The sequence below is a fragment of the Sabethes cyaneus genome, chromosome 3 (genome assembly GCF_943734655.1).
Source record: "Sabethes cyaneus chromosome 3, idSabCyanKW18_F2, whole genome shotgun sequence".
Classification (NCBI taxonomy): Eukaryota; Metazoa; Arthropoda; class Insecta; order Diptera; family Culicidae; genus Sabethes; species Sabethes cyaneus.
In genome coordinates this window covers 189,787,937-189,815,929 of record NC_071355.1, presented here as the reverse complement: position 1 = coordinate 189,815,929, position 27,993 = coordinate 189,787,937, and the positions used below count along the sequence as shown (strand labels likewise).

The following is a 27,993-nucleotide window of genomic DNA, read 5'->3' as shown; positions in this document are numbered from 1 at the left end:
TGTTTTATATTACCAGTGGAATGACGACAACCACGACGAAAATAAACTAGGTAGAAAACAAGAGATTAGAGATAATGTTTTACTACCGAATACACGCAGCAACAGCGAACTAGCAGTACGGAGTTAAACGAAAGACCGTACTGTAGCTGTAATAATTAACTTTTTGGAGAAGCCAACATTTGTTCTCAACAAAGGCTGAGATACCGTCGTTGTGCTGGAAGCTGGGGCGCTTTGTTGAAATCTATCGACAAGAGGAAAAACGAGACCTCGGGCAAGGTTTATTGCTGGTTGCTGGCTTCTTTTAAACCGAAACGAATCAGATAAGGTCAAAGTTTGCCCATGGATGCCTCGGTTTGGGGGTAAATTGATGCCGTTCCAATTGGTTCATTGTTGCGGTAAAAGTGGTGAACTTGAATGGGCTAATTGCAAAACTTTATTCAGGACGCGGAGGCGTTCTTGCACTTTGATTAAATTAGATATTCAAACGAATTCTGATAGACGGATCAGAAAAAGTTTTTCCTTTTTGTTCCTGTACTTGATTGAAATGTAATACCGTTAGCTACTTTTCCATAGTTTTTGCAATTCCTCGGTTTAAAAACAAAATATTTCAATCAGGAATTCAGTAAACAAATCTCATTGTTGTTTGAGAACCATAATAGTTTCACACCACAGAAACAATGGGCGTCCGCCCAATGCCATTATTTCTACTTAACAACCAAACTCGCCCGGCATACGATCCCTCGGGCAGATCTTCCACTCCGAAACAGGAAATAACATTCCGCAGTTGCAATTACAAACTAAACTAGCAAGTGGTTAACTTCTAGATTAATTTACTCACCGAGTCGCCTTCGTTATGCTGTGATGCATCGCCGTTGGCCTGTGATTTGAGCTGATCGACGTCCTCAATTTTCTCTAGTTTACCGGTACCCTCTGTGATTCCGCCGTCCTTGGCCGGGTCTGTCGTTATGTCGACCGAGCGCTTGCTCTGTGCTTTACCCATGGTTTTTGGAAGCTAACGTGCTGCTTTACTTAGAACCTATCTGAAAAGGAGAGACAGAGAGAAAAAAAGGAAAGATTTAGTAACCCTTTCTGCAACCAACCCAAGAGGATCAGCGGGAGTATAACAATGTAGCCCCGTTGGCTGTAAAGTAAGATAAAATACACGCCGTAGGATAGCCGGATGAACCGGAGAAGCAATGCCGAATGGTTTCAATTTCATGGTTAATTAACGAACACTTAACCTGCTGGGCGGCACACAGCCGGCCACAAACCGACTGTGATGTAAAATATATAAAAATCTACAGCTGGCTCACGACACAGTCGCAGTTAGTTTCTTTACAGTGCAGTGGAAACTCGATTGCCACCACCATCTAGTTTAACAAATGGACCATCTTTAATCATCGCACACGCGCTTCGACTGGAGTTGCTCTCCTACAATAAAGTCATGATAATAAAACACAACCGGTTAGTTTGCTTTCCGGTACCGGGTATTACCAATGGTTTTTGCAAAGGTATATTTGCAAATTAACATACAAGATTAAATACAAATTGATAAATATAAAATTGTGTAAAAAAATTCAAACATAAATATTAGTATTTCGCAGTGAACAAAATCCTAACTGTTAATCAAATATTTATTTTTGCTTTTGAACTTTCGCAAAGTAACGACCTAACGACCAGGTCCAGACAGTCCTACATACCTATGCTGTAGTAACTAGCATGCTTTCGGTTCAACCGAAAGAAGGAACGACGGAGGCCTTCGTTCGTACGAAAGACACTTCTTCCTACGTGATGGTATAACTAGAAACTGGCATGTCCCGTTACCCAACTTGAATCGAAGCTGATTCCGATTCCATTTAAATTTCCTTTGCTCTTACCTTCGATTGGTTCGTACATACGTACTGGATGGAATTATTGATGTGTCTACGCGCCCTGCTTAGACAAACACCCCGGTTTCCCCGCTTGATTCAAATCATCCCGGTTTCCCCCGCAATTCCCAGGAGAAATGTGTAATTAAGATTTCCGCCGCCCGATAGTAAGAATCGGTCCTAGTAAATAAATTAATGAAAGTACTTTAATTAATATGTTTCTATGTTTCCTCTGTTGCAGCGGGGGCTAGCTATTCCTCCAGCTCGTGTTGACAGAGGATGAACCTGGGCGGCCGTTTCGACCTGATTCTGTTATATGTTTCACAGTGCTTCCACAGCGCTGCTGGCCACTACTGGCGTAGGCATACCACCACCAGGCGGTCCCCTGACCGCGATTCTAATCCGAAACGAAAGCCACAGCACCGCACCATTCCGGGGCTAATGGTGGAAAATTATGGGCAATCTGCTGCTTCTGGTGGAGTTTCTGTAAAGCTTCTATCTGGAACCATTCGAACGCATCGAACGGGGCTTGCGCGAAAGCAAGGCGCAATGGAAACTGATACGGTGTGAAATGGAAAAGTGTCCCGGATGTTTGAAATAAAATGATGCTGGAAAATTGATAATGCTCAGCGTACCCACCGAAGGGGTCTCTTTGCGAAAACTAACGGACCAGGCGCTGGCTGGTTCGTGGGATGAGCTTTCTTCTCACTGACCGAAGTTCTCTCGGGTGATTCTTGGTGCTACGTTGGATGGTGCATTAAGTAATAAAAAATAATGGTCATTGAGTAAGTTCTACAATCTATGGTGGATGGGTTGTGGTCTGAAAAAACTACCAACAATACAGAGATTGCAGTTTTCAAAATATTTGAATCAATTTTTGAAAATGTGCTTTTGGACATCTCGGCCGAGAATTATTTTTTTTCACTCCAGAGAACCGGTATGGAGGTTTCCGTCTAGATACAAAGAAAAAAGTGTGAATATTTCACACCTCTTTCCAACCAATAAAAGTATGTTTTGCCTATGGTATTGAACTAGCGCTCTGCAGAAATGGCCAATAGAGCAAAAAAACCGCGAAGCAAACGTTGAAGGCGTTTCTCGGTTTGTTTTTATAGAGATTTATCAATCGCAAAAAATAACTGTACCTCTGTACCATGCTGCTGCTCGTGGAAGGCGCAGCTGAACGGCCATGCTGCTGCTGTTCATTGTTGCCAGTTGCAAGTTCTTTTGTGCACTCTTTGTTCTGCAAATAACCGCAGGAATGACAGCCCGAGCGAAGGGCATTTGTAATCAACATTGGCACAATGGTACACAGCAACTGATATTTAAGATCTGAACTCGATGAGGTTAGACATAATATATTTTTATGCAGAGGTACTAAAATAACTAACATTGATAGTAAAAAATATCTTCGATTGATAGATACAATGCCATCATTGCATGTGTCAGCGGAAGTGATGTGCAATTTGCAACAGCTATTGTGATAAGCACCATTGTTATTACATATGGACGTTCAAACTACTCTATTACCTGCAATTTGGCTGGGAAGGTTACTTGAAAAAAATTGTCAATTGTCTAGAGTAGGTATATCGTTCAACGAGACTGTCCATAGCTAGAACGTATGAGGTGTGTGTTTATAAAAAACATTATTTACTTAAAGTCACACTTACCCAGCTGCTATTGCACCTAAACCGAAGAAGATAGCGAATAGACCGACCTATAACTGTTTTTTGTCGATAAACAGCGCTTCAATTTGGTGACATTTCTAATTTCCCAAGTTGTGTTCGTTGCTAAGCTCTTGAACGGACAAATTGATTGCCCAACTTTATTGGAACAGCTCAATCTCTACGCCCCAGAACGAGCTCTTCGAACGAGGAACTTTCTCTATCTCGAAGCAAGGAGAGTCAACTACGGTCTATTTAGCCCAACAAGGTACATGGCAGCCCAGTTCAACACAGTCTACGAATTATTTGACTTCGACATCTCCATCGATACTTTTAGAAGACGACTCTCCCAAAGACAATAGTTATGTGTTTCTTCGTGTGTAGAGTAATTGTATTTAAGTTTTAGTTCTACTATTATACAGTTCCCCCACAATTATGGACCATTTAAGCAGAGTTATGATTTTAAATCAATCAATTGTAGCGCATACTATTGTTTAAAAGCAGTTTATAAATGTTTTTAGTTACAGAAATATGTAATCTTTCAGTTGATTCAGTTATTAAACCCATTTAGTGCAAGTTTTCCACGGAAATTAAGCTTATATTATGACTCAGCAAATACACAGTTATGGATCACTTTTGGAAGCGGTCACAATTATGAAACAATTTTCATCATATTATGGATCAAAATAAAAATATACTTTTTGCAGCGAATTCACTCAATGAACTTTATTCAAATTATGTAAAAACATAAAAATAACATTTTTCAAATTGTATGAAAGACCTTGTGTGGCTTTTGGTCTGTCTTTAGATGCCTGCCGTCCTTCTTCGAAGACACCTACCGATTAGCTTTTGGGAATGCTTTTCGCGATTTCACAACAGATTTTTTGTCCTGTAAAAAGAATCATAGGCTCACCAGCTGCGTTGGCTCCAAAAAGGCTAGTATAGGATGAAGTTTTCTTTTTTCCGAATTGTTATTAACGATGTAGGTACAGTGGATCTCGGAAAAGTTAATCGATGCAAGAGTTTAATTCAATCGCTGCTATGATGCGACTCTGTATAAAACGGTGGAAAGGCGACAATAAACCGAAAAAATGAAAAATAAACATAGAAAGAAATCGCGCGTATGTGACCGAAAGCTCTAAGAACCAGTAAATACAAATTCTCTAAGAAGTTAAGGGAAAAATTACCGTTTTAGATTGTTGCATGAGAGCTAGCATTCGCTTAACTTTTGCGATGAACCGTTGCATATGAACCATCATAGCGTTTTACTGCCTTACGTAGCTTTCCTGTACTGCGTAGTTCGGAAACAGCATTTTTCAAAAACTCAGCTCTAGACAGCTTTCGATTCTGCTTAAAAAATGTTTGTAATAGGTGCTAAACTCTTTGAATTTGTAAAAATTACATTGGAATCAAAGTGATCCATAATTGTGGAAAATTACCTTGTTTTGGTCACTATTATGGATCACTTTGAAAATTACTTATTTTTACAGGAAAATCATTGGCAACCACCAACATTTCGTTGAATCGTAAAGAACTTAGCTTCATCTTTATGTACGAGTCATTTTTTGCTCGAAAATGGTTGATTATGTCACATGGCAACCTTATGAATGAGGAACGTACTGCTTATGCTGATTGAAAAAAACGACAGACATTTTGATAGATTCTCGATAACAATTTTGTACGCTCATTGAAAAAGCATCAATGTCGGGATTTAAAGGATGTTTTATGTGTTAAAAGACAGCTAATATGGTATATTTTGTTGCAAAAATACTTCATACCTTCAAACAGTTTGTTTAACTGAGCTATTTAACTTAAAACACAAAAGTGATCCATAATTGTGGGTGATCCATAATTGTGGAGGGAGTGTAATTAGCATTATTTTTATTATTATTATTAGTATTCATTAAGACCGCACTGTGTCCAATGAATTTTTAAATAAATGACAAATGACAAATTTCTTTATTCAATAACATTAGTCTAAATATCAAACTACAACCCGATCCGACTTCAATTTTTAAAAATTTTTGCTCTTCACACTGGATAATACCTATAGGTGTGTGTGACGATGTCAAATAAACGACTACCACTGAAACAAAACAGGTGATCCAGGGTACTAACATCTAAATACATATATGCTTTGAACCTGTTTGTAACTGTAACACAAATTTTACGTTCCTTTGTTTTACGCCCACAATAAATCGCAAGCCTCGGACAAAAGAACGTTAGTCAGGCGAGCGCACCAGCTGTGAATTTGCACATGTAGAAAATTTAGACTTTTTAACGTTGCAAGCCAAATTCTCTTTCGCATGCTGTTTCGTAGACTAAAGCTGTTGTTACAGAAAACCTTTGTTGGCCAATAACAGTGAGGTTTTCTAGAGGAATGCTCCACGATGGACCAAATGTTCACATTACTACAGATCTTTAATGAATTCCGGGAATTCATCTTGCAGACTCATCACTTTTCGATCAATTTTAAGGCGGCGTATGATTCAGTTACACGAAATGTGCCGTGTGCTGTTCCAATTGGATGGTGCTATTCGAATTTGAGTGGGGAGGTGCTATTCGAAGAGCAGGCTTGCAGGCATGCAGGCATGCAGGCAAGTGGTACCATCATAATGAAATCTTACATGCTCCTAAGGTTCGTGGATGACATCGATATCATCGGTGTTAACCATAGAACTGGAGAAGAGCCACAGAAGCATTAAAAGGACGAAGCTGCGAGGAGAAAGCTTATCGTAAAGCGTCATAGAGAACGTGGTAGCCATTCGGGTGTTGTAACTGCGGTGGTGAAATAGGGATATTAGATTGTCCCAAAATAGCACTATGTCACAAAACCCGGGGCAAGACCCCTCAAATGATAGCTTAGGGTGTCACAAAAAAAACTTTTATATGGCGTCAACATTGGTTGATGCGATTTAGGGGTCGCATACTAGAGTTTCATGAGAAACTGCCATTTTTTTAAGTAAATTCAAAAAAATATTTTAAGCAATGTTAAAGTAGGTGAAACAAGGTACTTAACTATTTTTTCACAGTCATTGAGATCTGATACATTCATAAAAAAGTTATGGTGGCATGTCTGCAGTCATATTTGGTTACAGAAATTTATTGAATTCGACAAGCTGTTTGTAGACTTTAAGGCGGCGTACGATTTAGTCAAATTTATTTATTTATTTATTATTACAATAATTTATCTGAACAATGTTCTTAATAAATGGATTAGCGTCAAATTTATATAATACTAGATCTCTTAAGTTTCGTCACAAATTGCTGTGTAGTTTCATTAAAATCGAAAATTTCGTCAGTCAATTTAAAAGTCCTAATGCAGGCGGTAATGGGTTCTTGATAACCAAACAACGTACGATGATAATTGGTTTGTAACAGGCCAGTAGAGCGAAGGGCACGTTGTGAAGCACGGAAGTTTATGCGAGACAAAAGCGTCGGCGAGTCAATGTCACCATTCATCAGTTTCGCAATAAAAATAGCCTGATGCAGTTTCCGACGGCGCTCGAGCGTATCGATACCCAGTAGGCGGCAACGGTCTGGATACGGTGGTAGATTAACAGGATCGCGCCAAGGAAGCTCACGTAGCGCAAGTCGGACAAATCTTTTCTGGATACGTTCAATCCGCAAATTCCAAGACAACTGGTGAGGGAACCAAACCAAATTGCAGTTTTCCAGAATTGGGCGAACCAAAGAGCAATAAAGAGCTTTCAGGCAGTGTGGATCCTTAAAGTCACGGGAAATTTTTGAGATAAAACCAAGTTGACGTGCGGCTTTCGATATCAGGGTGGCATGGTGTAAGTGAAAAGTGAGCTTAGAGTCAAGGACAACACCGAGATCAGTAACAGAGTCGACTCTCTTTAGCTTCAGTCCGTCCACATGATAGTCAAACAATATTGGGTTTAAAATACGGTGAAACGTTATAACTTCACATTTGGCAATGCTGATCACGAGCCAGTTCCTCCGACACCAGCCAACGAAATCATTTATCAAAGTTTGCAGACGACGACAATCTTCCGTGTTTCGAACTCCTAAATACAATTTTAGATCATCAGCGTATACCAATTTGCAGCCAGAAGGTAGTAACAGCGTGACGTCGTTGAAGTACAGGATGAATAACAAGGGGCCCATGTTACTTCCCTGCGGCACTCCCGAACTATTGGTAAACTGCGAAGATATACATTCACCGACTTTAACGCGTAAGATTCTACCACGTAGGTATGAACTTAACCATTCAGCGAATCGGCAAGAAGCTCCAAGTCGCGAAATTTTACGCAGAAGTATACCATGATCGATACGATCGAAGGCGGCTTTTAGATCAGTGTAAATGACATCAATTTGTGCTTTCTGTTCCATTTTCGAGATACATGATGAAGTAAACTCCAGTAAATTGGTACATACAGAGCGACCCGGCACGAATCCATGTTGGGAAGTAGAGATGTAATTCTTCGTCCGGGAAAGAATGACGCCGCTAACTATAATCTCAAATAGTTTAGAGCCAGCCGATAGGCTAGTGATGCCACGGTAATTCCTGACGTTCTGCCGGTCCCCAGATTTAAACACCGGAAACATAAAAGACTGCTTCCATATTTCGGGGAATTTTCCTTGTGCAAATGACTTGTTGAAAATTAGACACAGTGGGTCTGCCAGCGCATTAGCACATTTATTAAAAACGATAGCAGGTATTCCATCGGGACCCGCCGAGTATGATCGTTTTAGTTTCTTTGCAGCTGCCAAAAACATCTCGGTGGTTACTTCAAAAACAGTCAAGTCAACTAAACTGACTGGCACATCCGCTGCTGCAATCTCGGCTTCTGAGTCGGAAGCAATTCGATCGGCAAAAACAGAAGCAAAAAATTGTGCAAAAAGTTCGCACGAATCCGATTCTGATATCGCCTCAGTACCATCCAAACAGACATTTAAAGGTACCGAAGAGCATTTCCTTTTGGAATTGACGAAGTTCCAAAAATTTTTTGGATTCTTACGAAGGTCGGTCTGTACGCGTAAAACGTAAGATTTGTACAGTGCACTATTCAGGCGACGGTAATCATCACTATGACGTTTGAAGCGCTGCCTCGTTGCAGTGGTTTTCAACCGACGATATTTGCGCTGAGAATTGTTCTTTAGCCGCTTTAGTTCACGCAAACGAACAGTACTCCACGCAGGTGAATTGCGACGCTTCAAAAAAGGCAGATTCAAATTTAACCACTGCTCGATGATGTCGCAGAAGGTCGCAGTCATGTCGCTAACATCAGAGTAATCGTGCAAGATTCCCCAATCATAGCTCGATAAGTAATCCCTCAAAGCAACGAAATCAATCTTACGATAATTTAACGATCTTTTCTCGTTATCGTTACCTACACGAGTAAAAGCAGCGCTGTTATTGCGGGCAGTAGGTACTGTTATGGTAAGAGGCGGATGGTGAGGATCGACAGGGAGGAGCGGAGTGATGCTGCCTTCAACCAACGATCGGTGGTCGGGAGAGCAGAACACCAAATCCAGCGTGCGTCCTAAGTGATTTGTTTGGAAATTGATTTGATTTAAGTTGAAAAAATCCATACCGTCTCTCAACGCCGCACCGGCTGCTGGGAGATGAGCAGAAGCGGCCACCGAATTTACATCCCATACAAGTCGTGGTTGATTAAAATCACCACAAATCAGCAAAACGTCCTTATCTGCACATTTACTAAGCAGCTCGCCAACGGTAGACATATGTATCTCAACGACATCGATATTTTGGCTCCGATTTGGTGGTATATACACGCCGCACAGCAGAATAGTCGTTCCTCTAACAGTAGCCTTCACAGAAATTTGCTCCAGATTTTTCCCATTCACAGTCTCGATAATTGCGCTAGGGTGGCACTGCGCAACCGCAATCAACACTCCACCAAAGCTGGATTTGTCGCTGTTGCATGGATTACGATCGCAACGAAAAACGTTGAATGAAGAACCAAAAAGTTGCAACGAGTTAATTCGGTCATCTAAGCCGGTTTCCGTTAAGATGATGATGTCTAGATTGCACTCACAGGTTGACAAGAAGAGCTCGTCGATTTTTGTCCGTAGGCCGCGCACGTTCTGATAGGCTATCCGGATTCCATTTTCATAGGTGACGTCATGCTGCAATACGGTATCATTCAATGCAGGAAGAATAAAACTGTCAGACAAATACTCGCCTCTGGCGGAAACCCGAAGGTTTCCACCGTCCACAGAAGTACGCAGTGAATTATTCTGTGGCAACTAATGCCAGAACGGGGTTTTCCGACGAAACTAATTATGCATATTCGTGCGACGCTAGATAGCGGATGAAACTTCAACCGCTTACGTGACGTTGGAAGTAAGGGGATACACTCTCTAACCTGCTATGCAACATTGCCTTGGTTGAAAAGTGCCATACGAAGAGCAAACGTGGAAAGGAACGGGATTATCATCACGAAGTCTTGCATGCTTCTAGGTTTTACGGAACACGTCGACCTTTTAAATTGGAAGCAGCGAGAATGGGACTTATCATTAACACTGCAAAAACGGAATACATGGTTGCTGATAGAGCACGTGGAAGTATAAATAATGTCGGTACCGACGTGAAACTAAACGCAAAACGATATATGAAGTAGAGGAGCAATTCATATACCTTGGTACACTCGTAACATGTGACAACGATGTAAACCGCGAAATTAAACGACTAACTGAAGCCGCGAATCAGGCTTTCGTAGCTAACTGAAATTCTGAAATGTGCGAAGTTTGCAAATTCGCACAAAAGTGGCGCTTTACAGAACAATAATCATTCCGGTGGCCCTTTACGGACATAAACCATGAACGCTAAAGGAAGTTTATCACTGAATATTTGGGATTTTTGAGCGCAAAATTCTGCAATCTATATTTGGTCACAAAATGGAAAATGGAGTGTTGCGCAGGCGCATGAACCACGAGCTGTATCAAGTTTTCAAATATGCTGATATAGTGAAGGTAGTGGCAGGCCGCGGTGGGCTGAGCACGTTACCAGAATGCCCGACGAAAGAGTAACCATAACTATTTTCAGCAGAAAACCAAGCAGAGGCCGTAGACTTCCGGGCAGACCCTGCACCTGATGTATGTGCACTCTCTAGAACAATGAACGATGTACAATACTGCTGTTCGAAGGGATTGGAGAACGGCAGCCTACTGGAGGACCCTGATTCGTTTGGCGCAGGATCGATTACGGACGGTCGCCACTATAGTAAAGTAAGTAAATGTGCATAATTTTTGGAAGTATTTAACTTCTTTAGGAGATAATCTAAGTTGTATTTATATATTACTCTTGTTGACTTTTTCGGTGAGAAATAAGAACTAAAATGTTTTCAGCGGACGTTTCGACTTACTATGCTTCAGTCATTTACTACGCGTTGAACATCTTTCTCACTGCCTCGTCCTTTATAACTATTACTAACTAGTTAGTAATAGTTATAAAGGACGAGGCAGTGAGAATAGATGTTCAACGCGTAGTAAATGACTGAAGCATAGTAAGTCGAAACGTCCGCTGAAAACATTTTAGTTCTTATTTCTCACCGAAAAAGTCAACAAGAGTAATATATAGAATTTTACGGTGACAAACCCCAACAATAAGTTATATTTATTTGGCAAACACGCAAAATTAGACACATTTACTTAGTAAAAAAACGATATTGATTAAAATAGTTTTTGTTATACCGGAAAAGTTCGTTAAAATTTTCCCGAAATGCCCGAAAAAAAATGCCAATACAGATTTTAGAAACAGACGAGCAACGAGAAGCAATAAGAGTAAAAAAACGATATTGATTAAAATAGTTTTTGTTATACCGGAAAAGTTCGTTAAAATTTTCCCGAAATGCCCGAAAAAAAATGCCAATACAGATTTTAGAAACAGACGAGCAACGAGAAGCAATAAGAGTAAAAAAACGATATTGATTAAAATAGTTTTTGTTATACCGGAAAAGTTCGTTAAAATTTTCCCGAAATGCCCGAAAAAAAATGGCAATACAGATTTTAGAAACAGACGAGCAACGAGAAGCAATACAAGAAACCAATAGATTACGATAAAGGGTGTCCTACACCAAATTGCATCACGGAAAAAAACGCTGTAGAAAATGCGCAAGCACCTGGAAAATCCTGAACTATCTTATCATCGGAACATCGAAAAAAAAACTAGGACTCGTGCACTCAAGTGTGAGTCGGCAGTATCCAGCACAAGTTTGATGTTCCGGAGGAAATAACGAAGTAGAAACTTTCAAAGTTTGCCAAAAATACATGATTTAGCTAGCGGTCAGCTCATGTGGCAAACGGAGTGCGCCATTCGTGACTACCGGGACTGACAGTAAACGGGCAGATCTACCTCAAAGAGTGTCTATAGAAGCGTCTGCTGCCTCTGTTGAAGCAACACGAGGGCCCTCCGAACTTCTAGTCGGATCTAGCTGGAGTGGTACAAAGCCAACGGAGTTACTTTCGTACCCAAGGACATGGTACAGCTATGTTAGTATACGATAAATTAACCAGCAGGCTTGCATTTTATAATATAAAACATGCACTTACCATCTAAAATTAAGAAAAAAATCCAATGAGTCCGAAAACTTAATGCAAAACAGTCATATAACAATAAGGAACATCATAAAGGATAATTCATCACGAGTAAAACGTGTCATTAGAATCTCCAAAGGTTTTGACTAATATACCGATTCTGCATGTAATTGCTCTATTTTGCAACCAGCTTGTATTCATGTTTTATGGATTCCCTTTTTCCCATTCAAACTGAATAGATTTGAATTATAACCCCGGAAGCACCACGTAGTCAATTCAGCCTAAAATCGATAATTATGAATTATGAACCTTTGCCAGACCCTTCCAATTATCCCGTAAAAGGCTGGATGGGTTTCATCCGACTGCCGAATAACCCAGTTTTCCAGAGATGATTCAATCGGTACAATCGCGTGTCGGAAATCGATAATAAACAACTTTTTCGCTCAGTGATGATTAACCTCAATATTAGGCTTAGATTTAGTAAATTACACCAGTTTCATTATTTCTTTCATCATTATCCTCTCATGATTCTCGCTATCGAACGATAATTGCAATCCACCTGCTCCCTGATTGCTTCGGCATCATTAAAGACCACAGCACTCTACTCTGCCGGTGCGGTGGAAAGAAGTAGTTACAGGAACTACAACATCATTTTACGTAAACTCAAACCCAACGAACGCACTGACACTTACAAACAGTTTGATCAGTGCTTCAAGTCACGTTCCTGACATCCTCTGACCATTTCAACTTGCCAGCCAACGCTGCTAGACTCCCAATAGAAACTTCTTTTTCTTCCCCCATTTCTGCTTTACATCACCGCATGGTTTACTTCAGCAAGCAGAAGCTACATTACTACTGTTCTACAATAAATCCTGACATATTTCACCGACACAAAATTGCGATGTCTCCGGATTTCCGGATCAGCACGCTGTGCAGCGTGGGCAGCACTGTGGAAATATAATTTTTCTATTCAGTGATGGTAGTTATGTCTCTAGCCAATGTTTCACAGCGGAACTTTCAGGGCAATGATGTTTTCAAGTTTTGATTTTTTAAGCAATCTCAGCCGTTTATACTGATTACTGATTGATTAAGAAGGCATAGTCTAAGCGAGGAAGACTAGCAACAACAGAAGCACAAAAATATGCTCGCGCGCATCACAACATATGACGTACGGATAAACAGGTGCTTATTAATATTCCATTATCACTCATATCACGTAAACCCCCACAAAACAACTTGGACGAATACTGACGGCGAACTGCTGCTAACAGGGCGATAATTGAACGCTCAAAAGTCGTAAACCGTAGTTTTCTAATGATTCTTCAATGGGCTCATCAAGCTTATCACAGAGCTAAAATCTCGCAAGAGCCCGCGGACCAGAAACCTGGAATTCTACCGAACACTCAGCTACGTAACTGGAAAACTGGCTCGGGCAGAGCGACTAACCAAACCCCCTTTTAACATAACGAGTGAGTGAGTAGCAACACGAGTCATTCATTCAAAATCCCGTTAGGTGAATCCATCCACGCGAAAAACCCTCGCCAAGTGGAGGCAGAAGCCGTAAGGGAATCCGACGACGGGCGATAAAAAGCGTGTGCCTCATATCAAGCGTGAAAGGTTGTACTTTCTTCGATTCGTTTCGCCCCTTGCCGCGAAGGGTTTCGAATTTGATTTATGATTGCAAGGAAACTTCATCGCCGAGCCTCAGGCTACCGGTCGACCTGATCTCGATACAAGCACTGTTCGGCGGGTAGACTTAAGGCAGCGAAACAGGGAAGGGGGCGAAGCTAATACTTAACCACCAATATCCATTCGTTTTATTTGTTTATTACCGTGAGGAGTTCGGGTTACGACTACCATACTATTTGGCAGTTTGACTGAAGAGAGCGGTAGCGTAGCAATTAGTCGAGCACCGCTGCTGGCAAGTACCGTGTATAACAACACGTCAACAGGCTCGTTTTGGGTTGTAGAGCCCTCGAGCAAAGTGGTACGGCCGGAGGGAACCCCTATTCAATGCACGCTCGGTTTTGGGACAAATTTTTTTAGTGTTACTAGCTAAAACTAAAGAGAAACTTCAAACGGTACATATAGCAAGCTCACCGTTTGGGATAACTCGGTGGTGCTCAATCATCAGAAATGCACAAAACCACCGTGAACCGCGAAAGTGCCCACCGTTGTGAGGTGGGTTATTTATAGTGATGTTATCGCTGTTATTAAGGCCAATGCCCTGGGATCTCTCCAGGACCGGTGGAGAGAGGGAAAAAACGCATAACACCTAACAATCGTGGATTTATGCCGACCCGCTGCTGAACGAACGTTCAATACATCACCGGGCATAGAGCAAATGGAGTTGACGTAGCGCGCTGCGAGTGAGATAGATTACAATCGCGCGCTGCGCAAAACTGCCCAAATGTAGAGGAGTCTAATTACGCTGGAACTTTTTTCCCTCCCTTGCTATAAAGGCAGGTAAGGTGGTAGGCGGGTGAAGACGGGTGGGCACAAACAATGTTGGTTTGTTTTGGAAACTTAATCACGCACACCCGTTGCCGGCGGCGGCGGCGGTTTGGTGCGCGACTTGCGTCATACATGCCGGCCATCGGCCGGCCGGTAAGCTTTCTTTTAGGCTAACCAGTGACCAGGAAAATTAGGAACCGGCGAGACGATTGCGCTCAAGCATTATATCGCCGATATCTTATGATATTGCATTTTCGATAGAAAATACAAACCAGATCGATTGCAAGAAACAAATCACAAGTAGTTTGTTCTATTATCAGAGTTGGTACTAATTGAAATATTGTTTGTCATTTCAAAATATAGATTCATTTGATTATCTAGATTTCACTAAACTCAGTCATTAAACATTAGTAGAAGCTAGGTTTTGCTTTTTACGCCAGCGTTTCGATCCCGATTTAGTTCTTCTTCAGGGTTTAAAGTGCTAGTCGTCCTTGTCTAAAAACTATTAGTCTACAATATTGTCTTGTCTTGAGTTTTGTTACACTTTATTCTATGGATTTTCTATCATATGTTCAATTTCTCGATTTTATACCTTGCTTGGGCGCGATGCTTATGGCTTGCGCTTAGTTCCAATTATTATTTCTAAGAATTTTCTCCCTTAAAAATTATTTCATCAATCCAGAATAGATTTGTCACATTTGCTTAGCAAATAAAATGAGTTTAGCAAATAAAACGCGTTTTTCTTCTTTTTTGACACAGGAAAACATCAAATAAAAAATTGATTTTTATTTTGAGCGTCTTAATAGAATCTCAAATATAATGAGTAAAAAAAGAATTTTTCCGTTTAATCGTAAATATATATAGGTAATTCACAGGAAGGAAACATTCATACGCGTGTGATTCGTACACAAAATATTCAAAGCCTGGCCCCTGAAGGACAGCATGTTTTCGCAGCAAGAATCGCGCAGCTTGCTTCCTAAATGTTTTACACAAAGCTGCAACTAATTACACGGGCACTTAAACAACAGCTGGAGCGAACTCCTCGCGATCACACTCTTATCCGTGGAAGGATCTGGTGTGGGCCCGTAAAAGAAGTTACAAATAATAATATTCGCGTACAATAATTCTATTTGCGTAAAATAATAAATATTCGCATACCGATGTCAGTATCCTGGTTAAAACTTCAGCGCGGAGTGAGGGAAGACTCAAACCAATTATACCAGATTACAATCAAGACAAGCAACAGTAAAGTAAGTGCATCTAGCGTTAGAGGGACATTCATTCTGTTTATCTCCGTTATGGTGAATCTGGATTATCACAGCAAAAAACTGTTTATTCGTCGAAGTCATAGAAAATTTGATTAACTACCACCGATTCGCTTTCACAGGGTGGCAACTGGATACGAAAAACCAAATTCCCTGATTTTTCCAGGTTTTTCCCGGCGTTTAATAAAATTCTAGGTTTCATATTGCGATATAATTTTAACTGAAAATGTGTTTCGATCATTGATATTTGAATTGTTTATCAATCTACGAGGTATTGAGAAAAATTTCCCCACCTACTCTATTTCCCTAGGCGAATTCTTCAATCACTTTCTCTTATTCTGCCGACCAGCAAATTACACTCCTCCCGTAAGTTCCTCATCTGTTCTTTTTCCCGCGCAAGTTTATTCGCAAACTCAGGCGCAAGCGGAGTTTTAGTGCCCATTGCGGCTAGCTCTCGAACCCGCCGTGGTACTTTTCCTGCCAGCCATGCGGAAATGTTCGTATGTTTAATGTTCGTTCTTCGAGCCATAAGCCATGCAAAAAAGCAGTTTAATTGAGCTAATTTTTAATTTTGCTTTACCACTGGTGGCTGTTCTACTTTCTGACCAGCGCGGTTTATTTCACTTTGCATGGATTGATCGGGATTTACTCTTCCGTGTCCAAGATAGAGCCAAAACTTCGTAACGTATAAGGTAGGGTAGCTACCCCCGCATTTCGGTTACAATTTGTTACAACAGTATGGCAAGTTTATGTACTGCCGTGAGTCAGTGGAATTTCTCCAACATTTTTCTCGAAAACCGAATTTCGCTGCGGTGCCACTGGCATTTACTTCGATGCTCTGCGAATTGTGTCGCAGGCCGCAAAATATCTGTCCTGAAACTTCAATGTCATTCGATTCGACGTGACTAACGCCAAACGAAACGCGCGAAGTGAGTGCAAACTAAATTTGTTAATCACTTCACCTGCCTCGCAGAATAAGGCCCTTTGCAAAATACTGAGCTAATTATCGATAACTCAATCTATCGCTTGTGTGCCGTACTTCTTTATCTATTTCTAAGTGTTCTTGACTACTCAATGAATCGATCCTTGGGGTTGTTTGAAAAATTCCCTGATTTTGTTAAAAATTCCCTGATTATTCCAGGTTTTTCCAGGTAATTTCAAATTCCCTGACAATTCCAGGTTTTCCAGGTAGTTGCCACCCTGTTTCTTCAATTAGACGTGAGGCGATGCACCGATCATTAATTTTTCTTCGAATTGATTGACATGAAAGAAAAAAAAGTTTATATTTCAATCGCTGAATTGTGTAAATTTACGGTAAGTGAGATGGTGTAAATTCTACATACATTTTCTCCACAATTTCCCAACTGCGCTAGCACAGACGACAATGCAAAAAAGAAAAGATGGTACTGAGCAGGATTGGACAACATCAAAACGACGAGCTTGTATTTTATTATACCATTAAAGAAGTAATTTGAATTTTTGAGGTTTACTCGACGTGGTGGACTAATCTCAATTTTTTTTTTTTTTAGTCTTGACCTTGAAATGAGGTCATACATATATTAATATTTTTTGAAACGATGGTTCTACAATTGATGAAGGGACGGTAGGGGAAAGAAATGAAATTTTTTTTTTTTGGTGAAGGAGGGGAAGAGCGGAAAGGAAGGGGGGGGTATTGGTAGCTATGCTTGATAAGTAGTCATTTTAACTCCTACCTTTTGTCCAATGCTGGAAGGTGCATGAGTCGAACCAAGCTGTAATCTGAGATTATAACCGGATTCGAACCCACAACACCCGCCAGGGCATGTGGTTCGCTGGTACTTGTACCTTTCAACCAGCGCCTCTATGGTTCAAAGGTACAAGTACCAGCGAACCACATGCCCTGGCGGGTGTTGTGGGTTCGAATCCGGTTATAATCTCAGATTACAGCTTGGTTCGACTCATGCACCTTCCAGCATTGGACAAAAGGTAGGAGTTAAAATGACTACTTATCAAGCATAGCTACCAATACCCCCCCCCCCCCTTCCTTTCCGCTCTTCCCCTCCTTCACTAAAAAAAAATTCATTTCTTTCCCCTACCGTCCCTTCATCAATTGTAGAACCATCGTTTCAAAAAATATCGACGTGGTGATTATTCTTGCTTTGCAAAAAAAATAGTCTGAGTTCACCAGGACTGGAGGAAACATTTCAATATAGGGTAATTTGTCAATGATCGCACAGCTAAGCCACTGGATTTTGATTTTTAATAGACAGAATCATAAAAATCTGAATCAGATGCAAAATATGTTCACATTACAAGGCCATTTTCATCGAATAAATAAGCTTTTCGTGGAAAAATATACGATTTTTTGACAACGCTTGAATTCCCAATCATTGAACAGTGCTAGAACCGTACTATCCTATAGTTGGACACTTATTGACCAATGGTTGAACATGCAATATATTGCACCAACCTCAAAGTTAATTTTATAGTTTTCTATTAGGAATGCGTACACTTTAAGTTATATTTATTAAAAATAATCAGCATTTAGTTAACATGATTGTAAATACAAAATATTTTTTAAGAGTTTTTTTCTTTTCTTATCTTTGATGCTTTTCTCCTTCATTACTGTTTTTTCCCGTAATTTTTTCCTCCTTTTACTGTGTTCCCTCAAAGCACACTTTTCTCTATTCTTCTATTTGCTGCGGGCTATTTACAAGCTGTTTTCTAGAGAAACCATGTTTATTTCTCTCTTTGATCCTCAAAACAAATTTGTTGGCAAGGTAATAATCTGGGAAACTTGGTATTATCAATTTTCTTGCAGTTGAAAAATAAACCCATCCATATTCGTTTCATCATTATTTTTAAAATAAAATAAAATTATAAAAATGTTTAAAGTTATGTAAAAAAATTTGAAAAGTTAGCTCGCTACACCCAAGAAATACAGAAAACAGAATATTTCCAATGTTTTTAATGGCATATTCTAATACAGAGCGCAGTAAAAAACAGTACAGAGTTTTCAAACATGGGATGCTAGTATAAACTGTTTTGTAGCCCTGAATTAAAAAGTTTTAGCCTTTTTTCCGTGTTGGGGACTTACCACCGCGACTATTATTCTGAACTATTCTGGTGTGTCCTCTTTTAATTTATGCCATGTCGTAACACTGAGCTATCAAAGTTTGATGATCCACCTCTACTATTGTCAGCACATATTCCAATCAGGTGATGCATTTTGAATGAACTTTTTAGGTGTTTTAGGCTTTAGAACAGATGAAGTCTATGTGACATCTTAGACACATTTAGACGGAAAAGTACTTCATAGTGTCAAAATGACAAGTTATCCTTTTGATCACTGTCAGAGCAGAGGGAGAAACGTACGCCTAATGCAGTTATATGAATTTTGGTAAGGCCTAATCAAGCGCCGGCTTTCATTATTGCCACTAATATTGTATTTTAATGATTAAAATTTTTGGTAAAAAATGCCATACGTAACCAATCCGTCAGCTATGTGGTGTGGTTAGAGCACAAATCTAGTTTTTGATGAAAGTTACACAAGTCATATTAAAAGCATTGACAGTTGAAGACATTACGTAAATCGTTTAAGAAGAAACGCGAAGCCTCAGTTAAGGAAAAACCGAAAGTGGCAAACGTTATTGTGTTAGAGCGACAAACACTGTACTGTACATCTAATGTATTCGTTGAAAACCTAAACGTTTATTTGAATGTTGCATTAGTATTGGTAATATATATTAAAGAGCGAAGCTTGCCAATATAAACACAGCTGATCCGCAGTCAACCGCACCGACTACGAACATCCCGAAACATTATTTGTTTTTTTAGCAAGACATTCCGATTCATTTAAGATTTGCAGCAGCTGTTGATTTGTTTACTTCACTCTAAGCTTATCGATGCGGCGAAAGCTGAAAGCTCTTTAAAAGCTCATTGATGTGGCAAACTTTGAGACCGTGATGCTGTTGTTTCGGAAATCGCTAGTGCAACGAAATATGTGCACAACCAAATATCTATTAACTAATTGCAGATTATACGTTTTATGAACACGTAATGATCTATATGATCAGGTAAATTTATGTTCCATTAGCAATTATATTTTGCTGAGCGTTTGTTGATATACAGCGGATAGATAAATGGAATGACAAGTTTTAGGACATTATGACAGCACTGGAAGCACTGATTACGTGGCGAAAGCGTGCTCTGCCTATACAGATGCATTTTTAAGGCACAAAACAATACATGCAGCGAACGGTAGCCATTTATCCAGTCATCTTTGAGCCACTTTCGGTTTCCCCTTAAGCCCTAAAAGCAGTCTATAACAAATTATATTTCTAAAAAAACGTAAAATACTACAAATCCAGCATTCAACAGACGGTAGTAAGTCGGACTTGAATTCACCTCAATCGCTTGATCTGGTATGTGCAATCAAATATTGGTTTGGAGTGGGATTAAATAGAATTTAAATATATAATTCTATCTACATACCCCCTATTCTGATTGATAGGGTCATCGCCGAGGAATAGTTGGCATATTATTTGGAACAATCCGCAAATTCATTTAAAATTCGCTTGAAAAGTATAATCACAATCAATTAAATCAGATTACGTTTTAAAACGAGTGCAAGGTATCATCCATTTTGCCTGTCGTTTCTTACATATTAGAGATTATTCTTAGATTTGATATGATTAATACACGGTACCACAGCGATGAACGTAGCATTTTCAAACCCAAAAAGCTCCTCGACCTTGGCACCAGAATTCATAACCACCGCTAAGTAATGTGATAAATAATCGACCGACGGCGCTAACTACAAAACCGTGAAAATCCAATTAAAAACTGCTGGCTCTAACAACTCGGTGACAGTGACAGATGAAAGTTTCCACCCACCGGAAACAAATAAATGATTAATTATCACTCCGAAGAACGGTGAAAAACTATTTTCGAAACCGGTTTGCCAATTTATAGGGGAGAGGTGTCTGCCAGAAAGCGAATTTATCCACTGAACGGACATTTCAACTATGAAAAGATAAATCGCAGTAAAATAAGATTGAATTAAAAAGTTGTAGATTAGCTCAAGTTACGCTGAAGAAAGTGAGGTTTGCAACTTTAATCCCTTTATTAGAATATGTTATTCAATGTAGTCAATGCTGAATAATTTTTCAATACCAAACATTTTCCCGAAAACATTAAATTTGATTTTCTCGATAAATAAAAAACAACTTATTCTGTTCAACAGTTACGTTTCATCTTGGAATGCTTCAGTCATCATCGGACGCAAAAACGAGAAAGTCTTTTACACACGTTATTTTTTGAAAATGCGATGTTTTATTTTTTTTACTAAAGTGCCCTTTGTAAGCAGAAAAGTTGAATTTGTAACGAAAAGTAATAAAGTTTTGAACAACGCTTATAATTTAGCCGTTCATTACTAGACTTTAAAAATTAATCGATTAGTCAATTGAAATTATTTTTACCGAAATAATGCAGAAAACATGTACCCCAGTACAATTGTGTCAAGTAGAGTGAAAATCAAAACAACTCTTTTCAGGACTAGCTATGTAAAGAAGTCATTTTATGGAATGTTGATTTACCAAACGATTGCAATTTGTCTAAATAATGTCCAAACTGGGTACCTTTTAGAAAAATCCGCACAAATATCCCTTGTTTAGCATTTAGATGCCAAATTGTACCCAAATTCATTCCTCTGGATACAACCTTCTCCTTTTTGATGTTTATTTATATTTGAAGTTGGAAAATCGTTCAAAGTTTTGCTAAATCGAGGCCCGCTCATGAAAATAATTACCATTTTCTCCATCTTTAAGGTTGTATTTTGTGCAAAAAACAATATTGAATTTCGTAATCACCGAGTAATTTTAAAATTTTACGAATTTTGAGTGATATCAATTCTCGGGTACTTTATTATTTCGACGTATCTGACAATGAGCGATTCTCTTCGTGTCCCCTCTCTTCCGCTTTTTACGGCGATACTAATGCATTTGCACGAATCGGTTGCCGGAGGCACTAGCTAGCTAAATGTTTTGAAAATTTTCTTTTTGATGCTTTAGTATCGCCGTAAAAAGCGGAAGAGAGGAGACACGAAGAGAATCTCTCATTTCAGATACGTCGAAATGAAAAAGTACCCGAGAGTTGATCAATAACTGGAAGAATAGAACCGAGATACAATTATGCATTTGTTGGTCGAATAACTTTAAAATCTGAGCAATTTAAGTTTCAAAGTCCTAAAATTAGTTGATAATTTTATTTATTTTTGCCACAATTGGGCATATACCTGGTAATCAATTAAATTGGCACACAATATTAAATGAATCACCCAAAAGCCAGCAAATGTTTGAATATTTCGATTATTTTGATTAATGGGACATCACTATTTACACCTTACAGGCGCGCTACTGCAAGCATCAATAAAACAAAGACGGTGGCGATGGCAGCGCGACACGACATTTTACGACCGATGATGGCAGCAGGCAAACGCCGAAATACGTGTGCCCTCTCTTCCGTGGGGAGCTTACGGCTGTTGATAAACAGCCAGGCGCGGTATATCTCAACAGGTTTTGCGGTTTTCATTTCACGCTGTAATTCGGATTGTAGTTTGCGCTGCTTAAACTGGTGAAGATGTGGTGGAAAACAGCAATAAACCCAACGAACAAAACCTGCCGGCAGAATTGTGTCGAATTTTGTGTTTAGCGTTTTTTAATTGCACAAATGTGTAAATTTCTGGAACACCACGAGAGGCCTCGAATGGTGCACAGCACACATACCATCAGCCAGCTCGACAATCGTTCTGCTTCTGGATGACGAATGAGCCACATGGAGAGACTGCAGAGGAATTTGGTGCAAGCCAGGCGATCGCGAATGACCGAAACGCAATTCAAGGTCATTACGTCCCTCTGACCATCGCTTCGTATTCGCTTATCGCGACTTTGCGGATTCTACTATGCAAGCATGCGAGGTTAAGATCGTTGTCGTTCCCCAATTTAGTTTATTGCTGATACCCTTTGACAGTATTCTCTTCCGAACTCAGCTCAGCCCGAGAGCAGGAAGAAGCGTAGAAAGAATTATTCATGAGAAACCGCCCCTTAGACGAGGATACTTTATATTCAATCAGTGTGCCCATGTGATGCCCGGACGTACAGTCTGGTGAATTATTCATTCCGATGGGACATTGCGATTCACTTTCCTACATGCATATACGGCATCAAACTTTCAACATGCATCCGAAGCCGATAAATGGTCAGATCATATCCGATTGAGATTGAGGAGAAATTGTATGCTTATGTTAGAAGTAACTCCGAATACGCGCCCGTTTGACTCGTTATCAGCTAGCTGATTACGGAATTACGTTCCGCTTCTGTAATCTTCATGGTTCGACAACGATGCGGCGTTAGAAACCGATGTAAATTAGCATAATTTCATTATTATTCCATTCTGGCAAAGAAAAACACATTTTCGGGGGTTCTTTATTGCTGCGACGACACGCCGGGTTCGGTGTATTGGTTTTGTTTGACCAGCCTGTAGTGTAGATAGGCTGGACATGTGTGCTTGTGAGTACACGCTGAGCAAACAACAAGATAAGCCACACTCACTGGCTCTGCTGCTCACGCTCAGCCAGCCGTTTCGATGAACGGAATTATTGAAGTCCACAGTATGGATTGGAAGCTTGAGGAGGGAATAACGGGTTTTAAAACTATAGCCTTTTTTTCTAGAAATGGCACTGCATCAGTCGTTGATGAATGATGATGCACTCTATTATATATGACAATTAAAAATGCACAGCTTTTCATTCTGGCGTTTTGTAAGGATTTTTTAAGGTAATTTTTTCAGTGGGTATTCTTGCAGATTGGGATCCGCCATATTTAGCAATATGGAGACCTCTGATCCCTCCGTCATAGTCGAGTTATTGCAGCTCCAAAGCTAACCGGTCTGAACAACTTTGCTTCCATGCCCACCAAAACGTGAACGTTTTGAACACCGTAAATCGTGTCCTGTATTCGTGCATGGCGAGGAGGTCTTTCAACCCATTATCGTAGGCAAGTACTCGCAACGTAGTAATCTCAATACTTATTTAGGACAGTATTGTTCTAGTCGTCAATCATCCGTCATTTAAGCAAAGGTTACATCCGATCATCTGTTCTCGATTTATTATCAAAACGTGAGGGGTTTGCGGACTTAAATTCCTCAACTGCGGCTACTATTGAATGGTTGTACTATACGAAAGCGTATAGTATCGAAAGGGAGCTTGCGCTCTGCTGATAGAGATCGCTAATTTGTAATTGTGTTAGTGGTTTGTTTCCCCCCACTTTGAAAAATTCTAAAACAACACAAATTATCAAACAGCAACAACAAATCGCGTGTGCGCAAGGGGTTTACAGTAAGGCGTTCAAATGCGTAGTAATCAGAGACTACTTCTTTGACGTTTATCGGTGGTTTGTTTGCCAGGGATTTACAAGATAAATTAAAATCACAAACAAGCAAACAAGACACAAAATCTGTTTTGGATGTTTTGAAACCCTGTGGTTGGCGACAAACCACAGATCTGCCTAAAAATATCATGTTGATACCTACTTATTACTAGGTTGAATTATTGTCAATGACAGAGTGGAAAGTGAAACATCCAAATAATAAATGTCACACGAAATGCCTTGCCTATTAGTGATAAATTTGCATAAGTAGATCATGCAATGTTCGAAAATGATATCGAAGCGTGCACGGTAGTAACGTCGAATATTTCCAATTAGTATTTAGTCGGCGATACGTCGAATAAAAATATTCCATCATTCGAACGCCATTATTTGCACAACAATGTCCAAGTTCTCGTCCGTCATAATCAATATTAGTTTATTACTATTGGCATATCAATCGAATTCGTGACAGCGAAGTTTTGTTAGACCCGAAAATAGTTTGTACAAATATCACGATTAAAAGCCCGAATGAATTGTCTCTCGCCCATGTATGTTTGGTATGTTTTCAAATATTCTCTTTCACAATAACAAATAAAAAATGCTCGGCTCAATATATTTCACGTACAGGCAGTGTTTCATGCCAAAGTGGGGAGATATTTTGAGCTAAAAATATGACCGAGTTTTTATAGCAGCAATAACTTTGAAATATTATAATAGGAGCCACGTACTGAGCAACAGAAGCAGCAGCAGCAGCAAGATTTGCCACCGCTGCGAAATAATAATGCTCAGTTTGCTGCTGCTTCCACACGGAAGGAAGGGCAAGCTGGGGCAGGTGGCTTCAACTGGCTGGAGGGACGACTTCTACGGGGAAAGGTAATTTTTATAATCGGCTTTGATATAAAACATTTGCCATATTCAGCATGCCAGCAGTCACGAAGGCGGCTTTTTGCTACATGCACCATCAGCTCCAGCCGTGTTGGGCTGTGCCACATTATGATGAACTCGCCTCGCGCGCCCATCGATGTGGGTGGCATAAAATATCTCATCACGTTATTCCGCCTGAAGCACTTGCTCGGTTGGTAATAGAAATAGTTTTTCATGAGGATCGTTTTTTATCTTTAAAAAAAGGGTTTTCGTTAAGCGCATAGATAGGGAGGATATAAATTGTTGTGTTTCGATTTTAAATAAAAAAAAGATTATAATTTCTCAAAGACACATGTTGAAACATGTCCATTTAAAAAAATTGTCCTCAATTGTAAGGGATAATTAATCTGTGAAAAAAGCATCTTTATCATTAAAAATACTTTTGTCTATGAATGCAATGACTTTTCCGTTAATGCCAGTTAATGAGACAAGACTATCGAGTTAACACCTAAACACGAATCCATTCAAAAATAATTTTATAGGCATTTTATAGCATCTTAGTCTGACGAAAAAATTGCCATAATGTTTTTTTTCCTCTGGTTGCTAATGTTTCGGTAGAAAGTGGTACCAACATGCATGCCTAATGCCGCCTTGTAAAGCCTAGGCCGGGGAGGGTAATATACTTTTTACGACTAAACAACCATGTGGACAAAACGCTTCGCAAGTGCTCCTAACTACCTCCATTAATTCTTCTTCAGCATCTTTGCATCGCATCAGTTTGGCTGCAAATGATGAGTGGTACCGTACGGATTGACATAATAAACGAATATTTTATGCGCGCGGATGTATCACCATCATCATCATTATAATCATCATCATCTTTTTTTTCTTCGTTTTCTTCTTCTACAGTACGGTCGTATATTAGGTTTGTGGACGCGCGTTTGTTGACGTTGGTTTATGGGTTCATTTGCGCGAAAAAGGTGTGTCGATGGGGATGTTCAGGTTTATTTTATTAAGCATTTCACTTTCAGGTTCTGTGCAAAAATCTTCAACCGATTATGATACTTGGCCGAATGGCATTTTTCATGCCTTCTATTCTATAGGACCTCAAGTGCGCTGCGAACTCTTCAAATTCCATCAGAAAACATTTGGCAATGTGGCATATATTATTCTCATCAAAACACTTGACTCCAGTTTCGGTAATCCTAACCAACTCTGCTGTATATTCGACAGACAAAAACCGCATGCTCTCGCATTCTCAAGATCGAATTGCAGATTTATCACTGTCGATTTTTTGTTTCGATCAGCGTTGTTGAAGGTCATGGTTTAAACGGAATTTGGTAGTCAATCAGCGTGCCCCGTTCATAGTTTTTTTTCGCGTTAGGTAGTAAGAAAACCGGAAAACATAAAAATTACTCCTACCTACTATTCGTCAACATACTCATGCTTCAATGCAAATTAAATGAGTCACAACAAAACGCGCCAATAAAACGAGACTAGTTTAGCATATCGGCAAAACAAGCTTATGTTGAAATAAACCATCCATCCCGTCGTGTGAATCATGAATTTCTAGTAACCAGTACGTTTCGCAGAACTCTTCCGCAAATTCAATTCCAACAGGTACGGGTGAGCATGTATCGCTGCTTCTTCTTGGTGTGGGTAGTGCGCGATGAATCGGATAAGCGAGTTTATTGTTTCCACGATTGCGATATAAAAATTAACTTTAACGAATGTTTTACGTCGCAATCGTGTATGTATTTACGAGTAATTATAATTTTAATGGTTCGGTCGGTTTAGCTGCGAGGTTTGGTCAAAACAAATCAGGATTATCTGTATAGATTGGTTTGCTGTATTTCTGTTGGCGTTGGGTTGTAAGCAATTAACGATCCTACAACAGATGCTTATAGCATTAAAAAGGATTTTTGTACAACCCAGCGATATCAAAGATTGCACTGATATATAGACGCTTTTCAAAGTCTTTACAACTCTATAATTTATAAGTGTTTGGAAAAGTTCCTAAATTTATCTGAGGCATAACATTCATTTTACAGCCAACATAAATCATGAGTTAGTGTGTCTTGATTTAAACTCCCTTCATTATCGCTTCTCTGTTGGCTGCGTATTGAATTATCGATCGTAATTTATGACCATGAGCTAGATTCTTTGATAACCAGTTTAGATTTCCATTGTTTTAGTTCGAATGTTTACCCTTAGGCTCTCACCCTCCTCAATGCCTGGTCGAACAGCAATCAATTTCATAAAGTGTTGGGACGAAATACGAGAGAGTGAGCTTTATACAAAATGTAGTTTTTTGACGTAGGACTACGTCTTTGTTTACTATACTGGGACTGGGTAACACTTTGTGAAAACGAAAATAGAAGTGTAACGTTTGAATGAAAGATTTCAAATGCTAATAACTACTAAACTACTGAACGAAATTATACAATTTATATGTCGTTGGATAGATAAAATGATCAGCAATTTTATGGAGGGGGTAAGAGAGCAATTTTATGGAGGGCGTAAGAGGGGGGCTCCTATACAAATGAAACACAAATTTCCTCTGAACTCGAAAACTAATCAAGCAAATGGAATCAAATTTGGCATTGGGAGTTTTTTGAAGGTAGGATTTTTTTCTATGGAGTACTGAGACCCCTTCCATTTCTAAGAGGGGGGGGGGGGGCTCCCACACAAATGAAATACAAATTTCCTCAGAAATCCCGAACTAATCAAGCAACTGGAACCAAATTTGGCATATGGGGGTTTCAGAAGGCAACTATTTTCTCTATGGTGAATTGAGACCCTTCCCTTCTTTAGGAAGGGGGGCTCTCATAAAAATAATATGCAAATTTCCTCATAACTTGAAAACTAATCAAGCAAATGGAACCAAATTTGGCATGTGGGGGTTTTTGGAGGCATAAATTTATTTTATGATGGTTTGAGACTCCTCACT

The 27,993-nt window shown here is 39.6% G+C and overlaps 1 protein-coding gene across 1 annotated transcript in view; it reads right to left on the bottom strand.

Annotated features, from left to right (window-relative positions):
- The window catches only part of LOC128741628 (calphotin-like), a 128,740-nt gene that overhangs the window by 64,559 nt on the left and 36,188 nt on the right, over positions 1-27,993 (bottom strand). The window contains exon 3 of the mRNA XM_053837582.1: positions 839-1,040. Within this exon, the coding sequence (XP_053693557.1) occupies positions 839-1,000 (162 nt within the window). The 5' untranslated portion in view covers positions 1,001-1,040. The remainder of the gene's footprint in view (positions 1-838; positions 1,041-27,993) is intronic.